The 20,150-nt window shown below is 38.3% G+C and overlaps 1 protein-coding gene across 1 annotated transcript in view; it reads left to right on the forward strand.

Annotated features, from left to right (window-relative positions):
• Positions 1-20,150, forward strand: part of SYNE3 (spectrin repeat containing nuclear envelope family member 3) — a 202,886-nt gene that overhangs the window by 63,836 nt on the left and 118,900 nt on the right. The window contains exons 5-6 of the mRNA XM_043989293.1: positions 1,139-1,307; positions 16,776-16,948. Of these exons, the coding sequence (XP_043845228.1) occupies positions 1,164-1,307; positions 16,776-16,948 (317 nt within the window). The 5' untranslated portion in view covers positions 1,139-1,163. The remainder of the gene's footprint in view (positions 1-1,138; positions 1,308-16,775; positions 16,949-20,150) is intronic.

A 20,150-nucleotide genomic window follows, 5' to 3' on the forward strand; every position in this document is an offset into this window, starting at 1 on the left:
TCTATTATTTAGCCTAAGATCTTACTAGTTTTTTACAGTACCATAATATACTTTTCACTCACATTGAACTTAAGAATTCATTAATATCCCCAGTCTTATTAATAAAAGGTTACTATGTATATCATACATAAATTGCTAATTTTCACAGTATATGTTATCTGACCAGGCTCTTAATTGTTAAGTTAACTTTTTGAATCCAAGTGTAGGATTTTACAATTATGCCTATTAAAGTCATTTTATATTTGGCCCTGTGTCTGTTGGTGTTTATTGTGAATCTAAGCATTTACACCTTGGAAATCAGCAAATGCTATTAATCAGGGCTCGGTTCATTGTTTTGTTGATTGTCTAGACTTATTAGTGATGGAAAAATGTTAATAATGTAGATTCAACTTAAAAGTCCAATTAGACCTACACTTTCCCCTTCTCTCTACCACCTCCAGAGCCAAAGGTTAGACACTGACCAGCACACTCCTGCCCAGTGTCCTACCCTATTGTGATCTTTTCTTTTTTAGATCCTAACTCTTTTAACTCACATGTCAGCTGTCCCTCTCAGTTTGCAACATTTGCAAATTTGATAAGCATCGTATTTATTCTGTAATCCAAGCTTGACAAAAAAATTGAATAGCACATGGCCAAACAGATCCCAGGGGAATCCACTAAGTCCTCCCTCTACATTGACTTTGATCCATTAGTTAGCATTCATGACTTTAGTCATTCACCCAATTCCCAAATTCACCTAAATGTCTTATCTCATGCACACTTTTAATCTTGTCCACAAAGATAGCATCAGCAATTTTGTCAAATGCTTTACTGAAATCTAGGAGAACTAGTGTTCCAGTAATACCTCAGTTTAGTAAACTTCAAAAAAGGAAATGAGGTTACCCAGTCATGACCTGTTCTTGATGATGTCATGTTGCTTCTTGGTGATCATTATTTTCTTTTTTAAATGTCCACTAATGAGCTCTTAAGTAGCAAGTTTCAGAATTTTGCCAGAAATTAGAAATTAAGTTCATTGGCCTGTAATTGTGAGATGATGTCCTTTTCTCTCTCTTACTCCTCAGACTTAGTTTAGCATCCTTGTGCAACCTGGGTCTTTCTCACAGTTCCATGTTTTCTCACCTTCTTGCTCATTTCAAAGATTTACTCCAGGTTCTACAGATGCAATGACTCAGCAGTCCCAGGATGAGTTTGACAGCAGTGTAGAGAGTGCCCAGGAGTGGATGAAGGCTGTACAGGAACGACTGCAAGTTAATGACAACACTCAAGGCCCCCGAGCTGCCCTAGAAGCCAGACTGAGAGAGACAGAGGTATGTTGAGACCTAGACGTCACGACCAGCTCCTTAGCACAATAATTATGGTTTGGGGTTTTAGACTTCTAGACTTCAGTTCTAACCCTGGCCTTGCCACTAACTTACCTTATGATCTGGGAGAAATCACTTCTCTCTGGGTCTCACTTTCTTCATTTGTAAAATGAATCATTTGAATTAGATAATCTACAAAGTTCTACCTAGATGTATTGATTGATTGCTATGCTTAAAACGTGTTGTCTAACTGTGGTTCTGTGTATGAAGTAGAATTATTATCCTCTCGACAGACTGATGACCTTATTCCATGGTAACAGGATAAGAAAATAAGTTATAATAAATCTAGTCCAACTGGGTTAGGGAACAGGGCATTCCAGTGAATCAAATAGTCTTATTAACTGAGAATTCCCATGTATATTGTATGTTGGTTGCCAGTTTTCACAGACACATGATGAAATAAATTATACTTAATAAAGGAATTCTAAGAAATAGCATATAATAGCATCTTTCTTTGATGATTTCAGAACACACTTTGTGATTATGTTGGGCTTCCATCAAATGAATATCTATTATTGTAATTAGCGTGGATGTGGAAGAAAATACAGATTTACAGAATCATAGACTGTTTGAGGTATAAGGGATATTTGGAGTCATCATGTTCAACTAAATCATTTTGCAGATGAGGAAAAGGCCCAGTGAAGGAAAGTGCTTTGCTTAGACAGCTAGGTGGTATAGTAGATGGTGTTGGACCTGGAGTCAGGAAAACCTTGGTTCAAATCCAGTGTTGGATACTTACTAGCTGTGTGACCCTCTCTCAGCCTCAGTTTCCTCTGTGAAAAGAAAATAATAATGGTACCTATCTCTCAGGGTTGTTGTGAGTATCAAATAAGATAATATTTGGAAAATGCTTAGCACAAGTTCCTGATACATAGTAGGTGCCATATTTGTGCTTATCTCTTCTTTTCCCTCTTTAAGGTTACACAGCACTGGGGGACTCAAACTCTGCTTGTTCCATAGCTGTGCTACAGTCAGCTGATACCAACTGATAATTAGATTTTCATTGTGAACATTTACATCTTGGAAATTAGCAAATGCTACAAATCAGGGCTTGATTCATTATTTTGTTGATTTGTAGACTTAAGAAATAGGTGGAGAAAATGTTAATAATGCAGATTAAACTAAAAAATGGGTTGTGGTTTTTTTTTTCTTAAGAGCTACTTGTTAAATATTTATTATCACACCACTGGCTTGTTCTAAATCTATTGCTACTGACCACAACTGAACCAATGCTATATAGTGAAACTATTGATGGAAAAATATGACATTCCTTGGAAACCCTGTATCATTCTGTTGAAAGCTCTGGTGACAGTGATGCCTTGATACTGATATATCTAGGGAGCTTAATGGAGCAGTAGATAGGAAGCTGGAACTGGAATTTGGAAGACCTGAGTTCAAATCTATCCTCTGACATTACTAGTTGGGCAACCCCCGGGCAAGTCACATAACCTTTGTCTGCCTTAGTTTCCTCATCAATAAAACAAGGATAATAATAGTAACCCTGCCCCCTGCCACCCAGGGGTTGTTGTGAGCATCAAATGAGATATTTGTAAAGCACCTTGTAAATTTATAAATTTCTTTATAAATGCTAGCTATAATTATTATTACTATTTGATTCAATTCAACAAACATTTATTAAGTATTTACTATATTAAGCTATTGCGCTAGTTATACTAGCTAGGTGATATATTAAGTGTATATTGCCTTAGAGCCCAGGTTTTCAGACAGTTCAGTGTTCTTTCCTTTATACGATGCTGGATCATCAAGAACTAATAGATGTGTTACAAACGCTGAAGGATGGAATTGGAACTTACTGAGGAGAGAAGCTCCAATTCCTCTGGCTTTGGAACTGTCTATTTGTCTCATTCTCAATAATCTTGGAACTTATGGTCTGACTTCAAGAATCTCTATGTATTCTTTCCCTCTTAGTTTAAGTTTCTTAGCCTAAACATTTTGGGTGAGTACTGTCAAATATTAAAATATAGTTTTTGTATCTGCCTGTCTCCTACAAACAGATCAGAGAAAAATAATCTTTAATCTCTCCTACAAAATTAATCAACAGATCAGAGAAATTATATCTCATAATATCTCCTACCAAAAAAAAATCAGATCAGAGACATGTCTCCTATAGAACAAGACCAGATTAGAGACAGACAGAAAAAAACATAATATCAATTTAATATTTTGTCCCAAGAAGAAAGATAACACAACATGATCATGTGGAGACTCCCTTCCTCTCAGAGAGGATGTCCAGATGTTACCATAAGATAGGGACTTATTATTCTGAGGGAAAAGAAGTCACTAGGTAGGGTCTTTTATCTGCTAGCTATCTTTGTTCAGGTTTGGAGTTCAGTTGAAGTACATTTTGCTCCTATTAACCCAGGGTTTCATAAAAAATACTTTTGGATAATAAGGTACCTTCATCAAATCCAGGTGATCCATATATTCATTTAACAATACTGAGTTCAGTGGAATAAAACTTGGTTTCTTTTCTAGTGTCTGGCAGATTTCCACAGATTGTCACATATACTGCTAGACGGAGGAGTTTACCTTGGGGGTCCAGATAAGATAACACTTGCAGCCTGTTCCATTCTTTGGCAATTCCAGGATAATCCCTTGAGTCTATAGCTTTCTGAAAGGGGATTTCCTTTGATTTATTTAAAACCTTGGGAAGAGAAATACTGGTTTGAAAAGGAATCTTGGGGCAAAACTTGCTTTCTTTCTATACACCCCTCATTTTGGAATTAAAAGATGGGTGCAGGGGGCCTATCAAATTGAGTATATACTTAGCAGAAGGCCACAAGACTGTATCTTTAGTTGTGTTTTTTTTTTTAAACTTCAGTTATCATAGTTTTGTTTGTTTTGTATTCTTCCCTTATCTTTCTATGAAGAATAATACTTAGGAGCTCAAAACTTTGGTCATCAGAGGAAAAGACTGGTAACCTAAGTCTGTGCTTTTTAAAATTACATTTTAAATGAATAACTATAAACTCATCATTTACCAATACAACCAATTAAACATGCTTCAAAATTATTTATAGTTGAATAAAATAATTCCTTGTGTATACTGGTGATTTCTATAGGCTATTGATCTTTTTGAATCATAATGTTTTCAGAAAAATAGGCATTTTTTTCAAAAGTTCTAGGCCAAAGTTGTTTTCATTTTAACTTTTAAAATGCTTCATTGATGGGGGCAGCTAGGTGTGCAGTGGATAAAGCACCAGCCCTGGATTCAGGAGGACCTGAGTTCAAATTTTACCTCAGACACTTAACACTTACTAGCTGTGTGACTCTGGGCAAGTCACTTAAACCTCATTGCCCCACAAAAATAAATAAATAAATAAAATTTAAAATGCTTCACTGATGCTCTTATTTTCTGTATCTGTCACTATCCACACATTCCTTCTTTGCCTACTACTAAGTAGAACATCTACCTTATAATAAATATGTTTAGTCAAGTAAAACAAATCAAGATGCTGGCCATACCTGGGAGGTTCTTTATCTATTATCTAAAAGGTGTAAGAAATGCTTCTTCAGGTGGCAGCTAGGTGGCACAGTGGATAAAGCACTGGCCCTGGATTCAGGAGTACCTGGGTTCAAATCCGGCCTCACACACTTGACACTTACTAGCTGTGTGACCCTGGGCAAGTCACTTAACTCCCACTGCCCCGCAAAAAACAAAAACAAAAAACAAAAAGAAGAAATGCTTCTTCATTAGTCTATTGAAATTATTTCAGGGGCAGCTAGATGGCGCAGTGGATAAAGCACTGACCTTGGATTCCAGAGGACCTGAGTTCAAATCCAGTCTCAGACACTTGACACTAGCTGTGTGACCCTGGACTTAACCCTCATTGCCCCACCAAAAAAAAAGAAATAAAGAAATAATTTCAGGCAAAGCTCTGAAACTTCCCTTCACATTTCTGTGGTCATACTGCAAATTTTGATTCTGCTCACTTCATTTTGCATATGCAGATATAAAAATATATATATACATTTATAATTTTACTTATACATTTATGTATATCTAATTTTATAAAAATATATAAATATGTGTGTATATGTAATCTTATACACACATATAGATCTGTGTGTTTATACATATACACAAACACACATATATTTAATGTGCTTTTTTTATATGTGACCCAGAGTTTAAAGATGTTTCTTACAAAGCAGTTTTGGGTAATAACAGGTAGGACACAGCACCAGGAAGAGGTACTTTTTTTCTTTTTTGGTGAGGCAATTGGGGTTAAATGATTTGTCCAGGGTCACACAGCTAGTAAGTGTTAAGGGTCTGAGGTAAGATTTGAACTCAGGTCCTCCTGAATCCAGGGCAGGTGCTCTATCCACTGTGCCACCTAGCTGCCCCTAGAGGTACTTTTTAAGGTGCCTAAATGGTTACCTTAAGGAAAGAATATGTTCTTTTGCATAGCCATTTATACCAAACCAAAGAAAATAGCTTCTTCTTTATCAGTAGGTTAATTAATTAGCATTCGTTAAGCTCCTACAGCTTGCCTTAATGGATTGGCTGAAGAGAAGGGAAGTAAATTCCTGGAACTATTTAAAATACTTGTTTTCATTTGCAATGTGAGGGAGGGGGAGGGAAGTAATGAAGGAGACATTAAGTAAATGTCAGAAGCATCACTCGGAAAGGCAAAGAAATATAATATAGGACAAATATAGGAACATAGGACAAAATGGAGTCAGTTATTTCTCCCATAAATCTATTTTCAGCACCACTAATTGGATCTTAGGTTTACAACATTACAGAATTTCAGAGCTCAAAGGGCCCTCATGTGCCATCTAGTCTAGTCTAATTTCCTGCCAAAAACAAGAATTTGGTCTATAATATCTTCAGCAATTAGCTTCATCTAGTTTGTGCTTAAATCCCTCTAGAAATGGGGAACTTAACTAATTTTTTTTTTTGTTTTTTTTAGTGAGGCAATTGGGGTTAAGTGACTTGCCCAGGGTCACACAGCTATTAAGTGTTGTGTCTGAGGCCGGATTTGAACTCAGGTACTCCTGACTCCAGGGCCGGTGCTCTATCCACTGCGCCACCTAGCTGCCCCGAACTTAACTAATTTTGTGCTTGACCATTTTATATATATATATATTTTGGTGAGGCATTTGGGGTTAAGTGACTTGCCCAGGGTCACATAACTAGTAAGTGTCAAGTGTCTGAGGCTAGATTTGAACTCAGGTACTCCTGAATCCAGGGCCGGTACTCTATCTATTGCGCCACCTAGCTGCCCGTTGTCCATATATTTTCAGGTAGTTTTAGTTTCTAGGAAGTTCTTATATTGAGTATAAATCTTCCAGATTAGTAGAAGATTCTTTGGATTATAATAGTAGCTCACATTTTTTTTAATAGTTCTCTTTCTTTAACAAAACCTTTTTCATAAATGTTTTCCCTTAATCCTCAAAACTACCATATGGTTGTCAGTACAAAAATTGCCTTTATTCTATAAATGAGAAAATTGGTGGTCATAATTAAAGAGATGAAATCACTTGTCCAAGGGAACATAGTATAGAATTTGGAATCAGAAGATCTGGGTTCAAATATTAGCTCTGAAACATGTCCATTTAGGCTAGGCAATTCAAGTCTCTTGACCTCGATGTCCTGAATCAAAGATTTAGTGCCTGAAAGGATATTAGCAATCATCTGGTCCAACTTTATTGTTATGGGGAAATAGGTGGGGAGTAAGGGGAGATAAAATTCTATAGAAGGAAAGTAAATTAGGTGTGGCTCCTACCAGACTAGAGCTAGGAGACCAAGATAACCCTAAAGGTCAGGACCATCATTTCAAAAAAATCCCCCTGGGGCAGCTAGGTGGCAGTGGATAGAGCACTGGCCCTGGAGTCAGGAGTACCTGAGTTCAAATTCGACCTCAGACACTTAACACTTACTAGCTGTGTGACTAGCAAGTCACTTAACCCCAATTGCCTCACTAAAAAAAAAAAAATCTCCCTCACTCTCAGGAATATGACAAGCATCCAAGCTTTCCCTACCCCACCCCAAAAGGGAACTTTCCAGTTTTCAAGTGGACACCCCATCTATCCTCTATAAAAGCTTTTGCCTTCCTTTTGTTAGAGAAGGAGAATGTTTCTAAACCCTCCTCTCCAGGGGTGAAGTCTTTGTCTTCCCACTCAGTCACTTTCTTTAGCACAAAATAAAAAAATCACTTTAATTCTAATTGAACTGTGTGTGAAAGTGTAATTCTTTATTGAGGAATACTTAAGAACCATCACCTCTCCCCCCTGACAAAACCAGGGTCAGAAAGGAAGCAAGCCAGAATTTGAACCCAGGTTCATTTGGAAATTATTTGGAAGGGATCACAGAAGTCATCATGTCCAACCCTTAGCCTATAGTTTCTTTTTTTGGGGGGGGGGTGGGGGGGCAGGCAATGAGGGTTATGTGACTTGCCAAGGGTCACACAGCTAGTAAATGTCAACTGTCTGAGGTCAGACTTGAACTCAGGTCGTCCTGAATCCAGGGCTGGTGCTCTATCCATTGAGCCATCTAGCTGCCCTAGCCTATATTTTCAAATCTCATGCTCTTCCCATTGTACCACACCTCTCTGTCCTCATCTGTAAAATGAAGTAGTTGGATTAGATGATATCTAAAGTCCTAGTGGTTCCTTTAGAAAGAAGCTTGTAGGGCACCAGCCTTGAGTTGACTCTCTCCTCAGGTACCAGTAACATAGCACTTTGTTCTTTGGAATCATCTTCTCATCACCCACTCAGGCCTTTTACCTTAATCCTAAATCCTCTTCCCATTCAGTATAATATGGCAGCAAGAAGACCTAAAGTAATTTTGTTGTCACTTCATTCATGTCCAACTCTTTATGACCCAATTTGTGGTTTTCTTGGCAAAGATTCTAGAGTGGTTTCCATTTTCTTCTCCAGCTAATTTTACAGATGAGGAAACTGAGGCAAAGAGGGTTAAGTGACTTGCCCAAGGTCACACATCTAAGTGTCTGAGGCTTGATTTTAACTCATGAACATGAGTCTTGCTGATTGCAAGCCCAATGCTTTTTCTACTGTGCCACCTAACTGCCCCAGTCATTTTAGACACCACTAAGAGAAGTGTAATTTCTGGATCTGGAAAGGGGACAGTCCTATTGTACTCTTCCTTGGTTAGACCACATGTATAGTATCATGGTCAGTTCTGCAACAGCATTTTTGACAGTGCCTATTATTGTTAAGGAATAGGAAACTATCCCAGTTAAAGGAGCCTGGGGATCCTTAACTGGAAGAATCGATTTATGAGCAGATAACCAGGGGTGTGCTAGTAAAATTTCAATAATAATCTCTATGAAAAAATAATGTATTGCAGGACACACTTTTAAGTTTAATCTATAGTATTAACACTTTCTTAAATCTAGAAATCAACAAACCAATAAAACAAGCCTTGATTTGTAGCATTTGCTGATTTCTGAGGTGTAAATGCTCACATTGAAAATTTTCAAATTGGCTCTCCTGAGCTATTCAAGCTGGCACTAGCACACCCCTGAATATAACTGTGTTCAAATATTTGAAAGAAAAGGAATTAAGATTTGTTATACTTGGCTTGAGAAGGCAGAACTATGAGCAGTGAGTAGAAGTTAGGGGGAGGCAGATTTTGACTCATTCTAAGGAAGGTTCTCTCTTGTTCCAAAATGTAATGAGTTCCCTCATAGGGTAGCAAGTTCCCCCACCTTGGAAGTATTAAAGGTAGGCTGAGAGACCTTCCATTGTATTTTCTAAATAGGATTCACACTTCGCATGTTGGCTGGATGATCTCCGATATATCCCTGCCAATTCTGAGATTCTAGGACTCTGATTTTTGCCATCTGTCAAATCCACTTACTCTCTGTGTATTCCTAAAGGTTTCAGGGATTTATCTTCAAAGCTCTTATTACAACTCTTGTAATTCTCCTTATGTCCACAGCCTACTTCCCTCCCTTTTCATTTTTTTTTTTTGGGGTGGGGGGAGTGGGTAGAAGGGATCTCCTGCTTCAGCTGCTGTCTGAATCTCGACTTGCTCCCTTATTGGCTGGTTTAAATATAAACATCCTTGCCCATGCATACCAGATGTATATCATTTTCCAAGCAATTCCTTGCCAGCTGGCACTTATGTCTCCATACTTCCCCTTGACATTTATTTTCTGCTAATTTACTAGTTTAAAAAAAAAGAAACCAGGCAAAGAAAATACTCTTTGGCAGTGGGGGAAGGAGGGTGGAATTTCACTCCTTGGAAAATGAGTTTACTCGTTCAGCTGTAGCTGTCCAATGATTATCTTTTTCTGGGTTTTGAAAAAATAGTAAATCAAGGAGATATTAAGGAGAGGGATTTTTCTTTTCTTTTCTGGATCACCTCTTAATTATTAGTATTCTTACCTTCCCCCCCTGTTATAAGCAAAAGTGACCCATTATTCTTCCTTTCAGGGGAGAATACTTATCAGGGGAGTGCATATAGTGACCACTGAGTTCCATAGATGCCTTTATATGCACCACACAAGCAAGTCCCTGAAAGTGCTTTCATAGCTCCCTAAGGAACTTAGAGATCTGAGGACCCTTTGAAGAAAATACTCAAGTCTGAACACCAACAGCCAGAGTGTGTTGATGAGGGGTGTGCCATCTGTACTTGTCCTAGAGATAGACATGTTTGATTTCTTCTTTGTTTTATAGATTCAGACTCTTCTGTTGCCCAAACTGTTACGTTTTTTTTTTTAAATAAGATTGCTCCAGAAGCTGCCTAAGCATTTATTCAATAAACATTTATTAAGCATCTACTATATGTAGCGCCCTGAGCTAGACCCCGGAGAAGATACTAAGCTTAAGCCACAGGATTTTAGGATTTAGAGCTGGAAGTGACCTTTGACATCACTTATTCTGATGCTCTTGTTTATGGGATGAGGAGATGGGGGCCAGAGGAATTACAAAGTAAGATAGTATCCCTGCCCTCATGTTGGTTAGCAGGAGGATAAAACATAGATAAATAACTCGAATACCCATGAGACGTCTATTAGATAGTTTAAAAATATGTTACGTTTGGTTCAGAGAGATGGTCCTTACTTTCAGGGAAGGAGGGGGAATGAACATCAGGAAAGATTTCATGGAGGAGGTGTTATTTACTCAATCAAACATCAAGGAAACTACAGCACAACTTTGTGCAGTCCATCAGGATTGAATGGAACTTTGCATAATGCTGATATGCCAAAGGTCAGGAGAGTCTAGAGTGATGTTTTAGAAATCCCTCACTTTGGCTCTCTGGAGCCCTTGACACAGAGGGATTTTCCTCTCTAGCTTCTCTTTTGTGAGGAAGGTTCTGGAGCCTGCCCTCTATAAAATCAATCTGAGGCTGCCGACCAAGCTGACCAAGGGACAAGGGAGGCTTTGCTGTGGTCACTTGGGGTTTTTCTGTAAACCCATATGGTGCTGCACAGTAGGACTATATGTGTCGGATTTGTCAGTGGATCCATGATCACAATGATCTCTACATGTGGGACTCTGGGCAGATTGATTAAACTTTCTGGGCCTCATTTTCTTCACCTAGAAGTTGAGGAGATTACCTTCCAATTCCAGTCTATGATTCTTTGATCTTACATGTATATCCTTTCCATTTGGTATCAACTGCAACCCATCCTTGCCTTCTCATCTCGTGAGATTCTTGTCTATGATCTCCCATGGATTCTCTATTTTTTTTCTTTCTTCTTTCTTTCTTTCTTTCTTTCTTTCTTTCTTTCTTTCTTTCTTTCTTTCTTTCTTTCTTTCTTTCTTTCTTTCTTTCTTTCTTTCCTTCTTTCTTTCCTTCCTTCCTTCCTTCCTTCCCTCCTTCCTTCCTTCCCTCCTTCCTTCCTTCCTTCCTTCCTCTTTCTTTTCTTTTCTTTTCTTTTCTTTTCTTTTCTTTTCTTTTCTTTTCTTTTTTTTTGGTGAGGCAATTGGGGTTAAGTGACTTACCCAGGGTCACACAGCTAGTAAGTGTCAAGTGTCTGAGGCCGGATTTGAACTCAGGTCCTCCCGAATCCAGGGCCAGTGCTCTATCCACTGCACCACCTAGCTGCCCCCTTTTTTTTTTTGCAGGGCAATGAGGGTTAAGTGGCTTGGTCAGGGTCACACAGCTAGTAAGTGTCAAATGTTTAAGGTCGGATTTGAATTCAGGTCCTCCTGAATCCAGGGCTGGTGCTTTATCCACTGCGCCACCTAGCTGCCCCTTTTCTTTCTTTTTTTTTTTTTTTTGGCAAGGCAATGAGGGTTAAGTGACTTGCCCAGGGTCACACAGCTAGTAAGTGTCAAGTGTCTAAGGCTGGATTTGAACTCAGGTCCTCCTGAATCCAGGTCTGGTGCTCTATCCACTGTGCCACCTAGCTGCCCTCATAGATTTTCTATAAAGGTTTATCCAAAATATTGGAAGCCTTCCTCTAGGAGAGAGGCATTTTTTTTTTAAAGTCATGAACCCCTTTGGCAGTCTGGTGAAGCTTGTGGACCCTTTCTCAGAATAATGTCCTACAATGTATAAAATAAATAGTATTTCAGAGGAAACCAATTATATTGAAATTCAGTTATAAATATATATTTAAATTCATAGATCCTCAATTGAGAACTCAACGGTTTTCTTAGGTACCAGTGTAGCACTGAGGACATCTACTTGCAATCTCTAACTGTTACTTTTCAGTCTTTTTCTGATCATATATTCCTTTTGTTAATTACATTTTTTGGGGGGTGAGACAATGAAGGTCAAGTGACTTGCCCAGGGTCACACGGCTAGTAAGTGTCCTGAATCCAGGGCCAGTGCTTTATCCACTGCACTACCTAGCTGCCCCTATATATTCCTTTTGTGATGTCCTCTGCACCACTCTTAAACACAGACAAATGTTGAAAATATACTGTGTATCCAACATATATTTTTCCATTGTTCTTTGTTTCACTTACAATTTTGATTGTTTGGGCATAGTCTTCAAACTAGGGAACCTATGGTATTGCCAGGGAATAGGAATGTTAAATTTTATTTTATTTTTCACTCCAGGGAAAAGATTGAGATCATCAAAAACTTTTTGTATTTTCCAAATGGCATCTAACCCATTCTCTTCCATCTTTTCAGTTTTGGATCCAATTCATTCTCTAACTGCAGTACCTGACTCAACTCTACGTACTGATAGACTAGCTCAATAGAATGGCAATCCAACTCTATGTCATAGTATAAACAAATAGATTTATTTTCTTCGATATAGTTTTTTGTGTTTATGGCTTGCTTGCCTGATCTTTTGGGGGTCATCATGGATCTCACTGAGGATGCCTTGAAATGTTCTGTGGCTTCTTTAATTAATGCAGTGTGATCTACAGAGAGGAACATTTGGAGGACCTTGTCATCTGTAGGGAATCCATTCTTTATTTGAACATTTTGAAGGATACCCTCCATGATAGTGGCAAACACTGTTGGCAAATATATATACCTCCCTGGGAGTTTACTTGATATTATTAATTTTAGGGCCACTGAACAGTTTCCATGGTGGTTGGATTTACCTTGGAATTTTATATTAAATTCCAAGAGACACTTTATTGGGAGAGAGTCTTTGAGACTATGTTTGGTTCTACTCAGCCATTTTTTTGTTGTTGCAATTAACAAACAATAAACATAAGATCTTATATTCTTTGTACTTTCCGGTCAGTTGTGCAAAGATGTGGTTTGTTATAGAATATTGTTTATAAAACTCTGCCTATTCCCTTCATATCCTTATAACATGTTTCATAAACCTTATTCATATAATATAATTAATGTGTAACATAAGGTTTTATATATTTTTGTTTATTTAATTATTTACCAATTACATGTAAAATTTTTTAAACTTGTATTTTTTTCAATTTTGAGTTCCAAATTCTTTCCCTCCCTTCTATACCTCCACCCTCCTTGGGAAGGCAAGCAATTTGCTATCAATTATACATGTGAAATTATGCAAAATATATTTCAATATTAGCTATGTTGTAAAAGAAAACAGACAAAAATAAAGTAAAAAAAGAAAATGCTTGCTATTCTTATCATCAAACATATCCGCTCTTTTTCTTGTTCTTTATCTTTCCATATATATGCATATGTATTATTTTCATAAAGATTTTATAAATATGAAAAAGTAGGCATATTAGCTAGTAATTACTTTTAGTCTCTTGATTGCCTTTTGGGGTCATCTGTATTGTTCCTAACATTTCCATTCTTTTGGTATCTTCTTCCCAAACTACCTTGTAAAACTATTCTACAATATTTTCAGCACTGTGTGGCTTCAATCTGCTCTAACAACTCTTCCTGAATTTGCCTTCTTAAGTGCTATTTCAACTTCCTTGAGAGCTAAGTTATATTTGTATGTATTACATATGTTGTTATTGTTGTTCAGTCATTTCAGTTGTATCTGACTCTTCATTACCCCATTTTGGGTTTTCTTGGCAAAGATCCTACAGTGGTTTGCCATTTCCTTCTCCAGCTCATTTTACAGATGAGGAAACTGAGACAAATAGGGTTAAGTGACTGTCCAGTATCTGAAGCTAGATTTGAACTCAGGAAGGTGTGTCTTTCTGACCCTAGGCCTGGCATTCTGTGCACTCTGCCACTTAGTTGCCTGTTATGTATGTAGAGATACCCATATATTATTTATGTTTATATGTTATATTCAGTACACAAATGGATTTGTGATCTTATCAAAGTGGATATTTCCACCAAAAAAGATTATGACCCATTCATGACTGCCCATTTTATGTCATTCTTGTCCGTGTCCTTCCTTAAGTTTGTCAAGAGAGTCCACCCAACATGTTGAGCACCTTCCTTTGTTTTTCTTAAGATTGTAAAGATGGGGCGGCTAGGTGGCGCAGTGGATAAAGCACCGGCCCTGGATTCAGGAGGACCTGAGTTCAAATCCGACCTCAGAAACTTAACACTTACTAGCTATGTGACCCTGGGCAAGTCACTTAACCCCAACTACCTCACTAAAAAAAAAAAAGATTGTAAAGATACCAGTGGAGCACAGGCAGTTCACCAGATATTTCTTGCTCTCAACATGTGACCAGCCCATTTTCTTATGTATCACAGGTGAACAAATGATAAGAAAGTAGAGTGGATTAAGAGCAGTAATCCTGGGAAAATGTAAGAATAAGACATATCCTAGGATATCTTCTCCTTACCACACTAAACTACACAAGTTAACCTCCCCCCTCCCCCAGATTCAAATATCTCAGGAATAACAGGAAAAGGAAGCATGTAAGAATTCGCCATGAGGTAATTCTCACCCCAAAATGGCAGATGATGAAGCTCTCGACTCCAGGTGCTCCCCTGACACTACTGTATCTGTCCCTCCTGGCAACTCCTTGTCAAGAGAAAAATTGCAAACTATAAATGATCAATTAATTGAAGATATGCTCTAAATTACTAATAGTTCAAGAAATCCAAATTAAAACAGCTCTGAGGTTTTACTTCACACCATTCAAATTGTAAGATTTGAGAAAAGATGGAATCAGTTATTGCTGTAGGAACTATGGGAAGGCAGGTATACTAGTGTACTTTTGTTGAAGCTGTAAAGTAGCCCAATTTGGCATCCTTTAACAAGTGACTTAGCTGCCAATGCCCTTTGACCCAGTGATATCACTGATACCCAAAGAAAATAAAAGACAGAAACAAAGGTCCAGTATACACATGTACATATATACGTACTATAAGAATTATTTTAACTAATTGGACCTAATCTGTGGACTGTTGACTGGCTGGCTATCTGACTGCTATTAATTTAGTATGAGTCGTTTAAAATTTCCGCCACAACTTCGTCTTCCAAATTGATAAGCAAACACCTCTTTTTTAAATAATCAGAGCAGGGTTTATTTATAAAAATAAATATAAGAGATAAGGATAGAGAAATGCAAAGTTATATGACCTGACTTTTAAACTTCCTCTCCTGCCATTGCCGCCACCACCTGAGGGTATGCTGCAGTGGCCTGCAGCCTCGCCTTACTCAGACCTGTTTGCCTTTAGTCCTCTCCAACTTTCTCAGTGCTTGCACTTTCTCCTTCTGTCATGTCTTTCACTACCTTCCCTCACTCTCACTCTTCCTCTAACTCTTTTTCTCCTTCACTCCAACTCCCCTGCGCTTCTTCTCCCACCGACCTCTCGATGTCTCTACCTTCTTGCTAGCTCTCCTCCACATTCCCTGTCAGCCCCTCTCGCTTTCAGTGCTCCACATCTCTCTAGTGTCCTCTCACTGAAAAGCCCTCTGCTTCACTGCTCCACTCCTTTCTTCTAACTCAAATCCCCCTTCACTTTGTCGACCCCCCCCCCCCCGCCCTTTACTTCTCCCTGCATCTCTTTTTATTAACTTCCTCTCTCAGGTGAAACTCAGGCTGCCCACCCCCACCCCCAGTTGCAGCAGAGCCCCCATGCTGTGTGCGCCAGGAGCTGGGGGCTGGGCAAAGGAAGCTCCGGGGTCCCTCCGGTTTTTCGTGTGCATTTCCACTGTGCTCACAGGCCGCACCATGCCACATCTGGGGCCTGGGTTTTTTGTCTGTGCAGCTTATCCTGGCTCAGAGGCGCCCCCCCCCCCCAAACAGAGGGGGAGGGGCAGCTCTGCTCGGGGAGCCTGAGGCTAATTTTAATGCCTGCAGTACGTACATACATACATGCATACATGTACACAATTCATTTATAGTAATAGTCTTTGTGGTATCAAAGATTTGGAAACAAAATGGGTACACATTGGGAAATATTTGAAAAAAAATTATGTTTTGGAATACAGTAAGAAATGATAGGGGGCAGCTAGGTGTTGCAGTGGATAAAGTACTGGCCCTGGATTCAGGAGGACCTGAGTTCAAATCTGGCCTCAGACACTTGACACTTACTAGCTGTGTGACCTTGGGCAAGTCCCATAACCCTCATTGCCCTACCAAAAAAAAGAAAAGAAAAGAAATGATAGATAATGAGGAATTCAAGAAAAACATCGGAAGATTCATTAAAATTGATGCAAAAAAAATTAAGCAGAACCAAGGGAATACTATATACAAGGAATAAAATAATGTAAGTAAAAAATTTACTAAAAGGAAGTTGAACTTTGAGTATTTGAAAAACCAATAATGATCCTAAAATCAGAGAATGCAACATATCTCCCTTCTTATGACTGAGAGATGGGAAATTACTGGGAAATACTTTTGTATACATTATTAGATGGGGGTCACTGTATAAGATGTTTTTGTTTAATTTGTTTCATCACAAGGGAGAGTTCATGGATGGAAGGGTTGAAATGGTTGATGTAAAGATGAAGGCATCAATAAGATGTATTTTTGAAAAATTTTAAGGAGAAGGTAGAGCTATTGCACACCTAGCCACAGGGTTCTTGTGAGAAAAGGACTTGACAAGCTGTCAAACACTATGAAAACATGAATTTTTGTCAATCTTGCTTTTATTAGAAAATATGTCGCCTGGAACCAGAGGGACAAATGAAGATGGACCTGGTTCTTAAATCAGCAGAAGCTCTACTCAGCCATTGCACTGAAGAACAGAAGCACAAGATCCTGGCCAGGCTGAAGGACATTAAAGCCCAGTGGGAAGAAACAGTCATCTACATTACTCACTGTCACAGGTAGTGAGTTATTGGAAGTCTGGGTAGAAGAAAATCATGAGGGCTTAGTCCTACTGGTATTTGAGAGTTAGTCTGTAATGATGGTATGAGAGAGGGCCATAGAACATCAAAACTAGAAGAGTCCTTAGACCCTTCGCAGAAAGAGGCCTTGGAATCATATTGCTATAGGATGTCATAGCCAGAAGGCACCTTAGACGTCATCCTGTCCAACTTCCTTTTTTTTATAGAGGAGAGTAGGTGGGATCCCAAAAGAGGAAACAATTTGCCCAAATAGCAGAGCTGACATTCAGACCTTCATGAATTCCAAATTCTGTATCCTTTCTACTGTACCATAGCTGCTTTATTGTAGAAATCCACCTCTTTCCTAATGTTATCATGGAAGAGAATGTCCCTGTTGGAGTTTATTTAGGAACAAGATATTCTCTTATGACCTCTAATCCCTCCCTTCTTGATTCATAATAATTATAATAATAACATTTAATGACAATAACAAGCACTGGCAATTTGTGATGCTTTGGCAACAATGTAAGAAGGTGGTACATTATAAGACAAGGTACACTGGCTATACTATCCTCCTGATCCCACCATAAGTTAGCATGTTGTGTTTAGCCAATTGGAAATTTATACCAAATTTATGAGAATTTTGTTTTTTAAAAACTATTTTTGATAATAGCTTATGTTATATATGTGTGTATATGTGTATACATGTATGCATATATGTATACACACATGCATGCATGTGTGTATATAAACTTCCAAATCTTTTCATGTACCTTGTAATCCAATTCCCACAAAAAATCTACAAGGCAGATAGAGCAAATATTTTCCTTTATGAATAAGGATACTGAGATATCTCTCCCAAGGTTACGCTGGGACCAGGACCCAGGTTTCCTGTCTTCTTGTCCCAAGTAAGACAAATAGATTGTATAGTAGATAGACCACTAAATCTGGAATCTGGAAGACCTGAGCTACAATCTGCCTTCTGATACTTAGTAGTTATAGGATGCTGAGCAAATCACTTCACTTCTCTCTGCCTTAGCTTCCTAGATAACAACAGTACTGAATTCCCAGGGTTGTTGTGAGGATAAGCACTTTGCCGACCTTAAACTACGATATAAGTGCTAACTATTATTATTGGAAGTAATATATGTGAAAGCCTTTGGTAAAATAAAAATCTATAAATATGAGTTGGCAGAAGTGGGACTGGGCACCATATGTTAGGAGAGGCAATGACAAACGGGAGCATCTCCAGAGTAGAAGAAGGACTAGGGCTAAAGGAGGGGATGAGGAGGAAAAGACTAGAAAACACGCCATATGAGGATTAGCTAAAGGAACTAGGAAGGTCAGCCTGGAAAACAGAAGATTTAGGAGGCGTATGAGAACTGTCTTCAAATATCCAAAGGGTTGTCATAGGGAATAGGTATTAGCTTTAGTATACCATTGTTGCCAAAAATCAGATTTTGGACCAGTATCAGAAAGAACTGCTATTAAAACAGGCTGCCTGGAGAAGTAGTGACCTCACCATCATGAGAGGTTTTAAACAGAGGGAAGATCACCACACAGAAGGGTATTATGGGTTAGTTAAACAATATGATCAAAGTAACATATATTAAGCACCTACTGCCAAAAACTGTTCTAGGCTTTGGGCAGATCCAAAGTTTGGATAAAACACAGTCCGTGTTTTGTAGGGTTTACATTGTAGTAGGTAAATATGACACACAAATAAATATAGTTCAAAATGATATTTGATAAACGTACCAGAAGGGAGCAGAATGGTGTGAGACAAGTACTGTGTGAGGTCCAGGAGAAGACAGGTGCTTACTGGCATGGGGGACTAGGGAAGGTTTTCTGGAGGAGGTGGCATTTGAGATAGGCTTTAACAGATTAACAGGAATTCAATAGACAATATGGTGGAATTGGCAGGTGGAGTGGGGAGGAAGGACCATTCCTAGCCTGTGGAAGAGTCTAAGTGAAGGCACAGACATGAGAAAGTTAAGGTGTAGAAGGGAAATGACAAGTGAGAGTGAGCTATACTTGGAGAAGGAAAGTGATAATAGAATGTTAATAGCTTTGAAAGCCAGGCAGATGTTATTGTTGTGGTGGTTGTTGTTTTAACATTTCTTGGTAGATAACAGGGAGCTGGTAAGATGTTTCATGGAACAGTTTCTCTTCATGCCAAAGTGTCTGGAAGCATGTGAAGGATAGTCTGGAGAAAGAAGAAGTGGAGACCAGAAGGTTTTAGAAGCTATTATTATAGTCCAGGAGGATGGGAATTGAGGGCCTATGCTTGGAAGGTGTCAGTAAGAATGGAGGAAGGGATGGATTGGAAAGCTATTTCAGAGGCAGAAATTACAACACTGGGTGACTGAATATATGAGATAGAGAAAGAAGAATCATAGATATCAATAGAGCTTCAAATATGGGAGATAGGGAAATGATGGTATCCTTGATAGAAAATGTCAAGTCAAAAAGATGAATTAAGAAAAAGATAACAAGTTCTCTTTCTGATATGTTGAAGTTGAGTTCCTGGTGGGAAATCCAGTAATATAGGTCTTGTAATTAGAAATGCAGGTCTGGAACTCAGAAGAGAAGTTAGGTTGGTGATAGACATTAAAAAACAAAACAAAACAACAACAAAAAACCCTCTGTGTCTCAGTTTTCCCATATAAAAATGGGCATAATAATAGCACATACCATAGTGATTATGAGAATAAAATGAGATAATACATGTAATTTACAAACCTTAAAGTGCCAAATAAATCCTAATTATGGGAACATGTGAGTACTGTGTCTATGTTTCATGTTCCATACTTCATTTCTGATTTTCAAAGCAAAATAAAGACTGGGAATCAAGTGACAGGGATTAAAATATAATCTTTTGTACTTGCTAGGTGTGTGACTTTGGGCAAGTCATTTGGGTGTAAAGTGAGGTCTTTTTTGAGACTGTTTCCCTATCTACTAAATGGAAATCATAATTCCAGGAGTCTTATGAGGAAAGTGCTTTGTAAGTAAGAGTGTTATGAAACTCAAATGAGATAATGGATGTAAAACACTTTGCAAATGTTAAATTACTATATAAATGACAGTTATCATCATCATTAATTTATTAGCCCACTGTCACCAGACCTCCACACGAGTGATGACTTCATTCTCTAACTCTTCTACTACACTTGTGCTAAGCTCAAGCAGTGTTTACAGAACA

This window comes from Dromiciops gliroides, chromosome 2 (assembly GCF_019393635.1).
Source record: "Dromiciops gliroides isolate mDroGli1 chromosome 2, mDroGli1.pri, whole genome shotgun sequence".
NCBI lineage: Eukaryota > Metazoa > Chordata > Mammalia > Microbiotheria > Microbiotheriidae > Dromiciops > Dromiciops gliroides.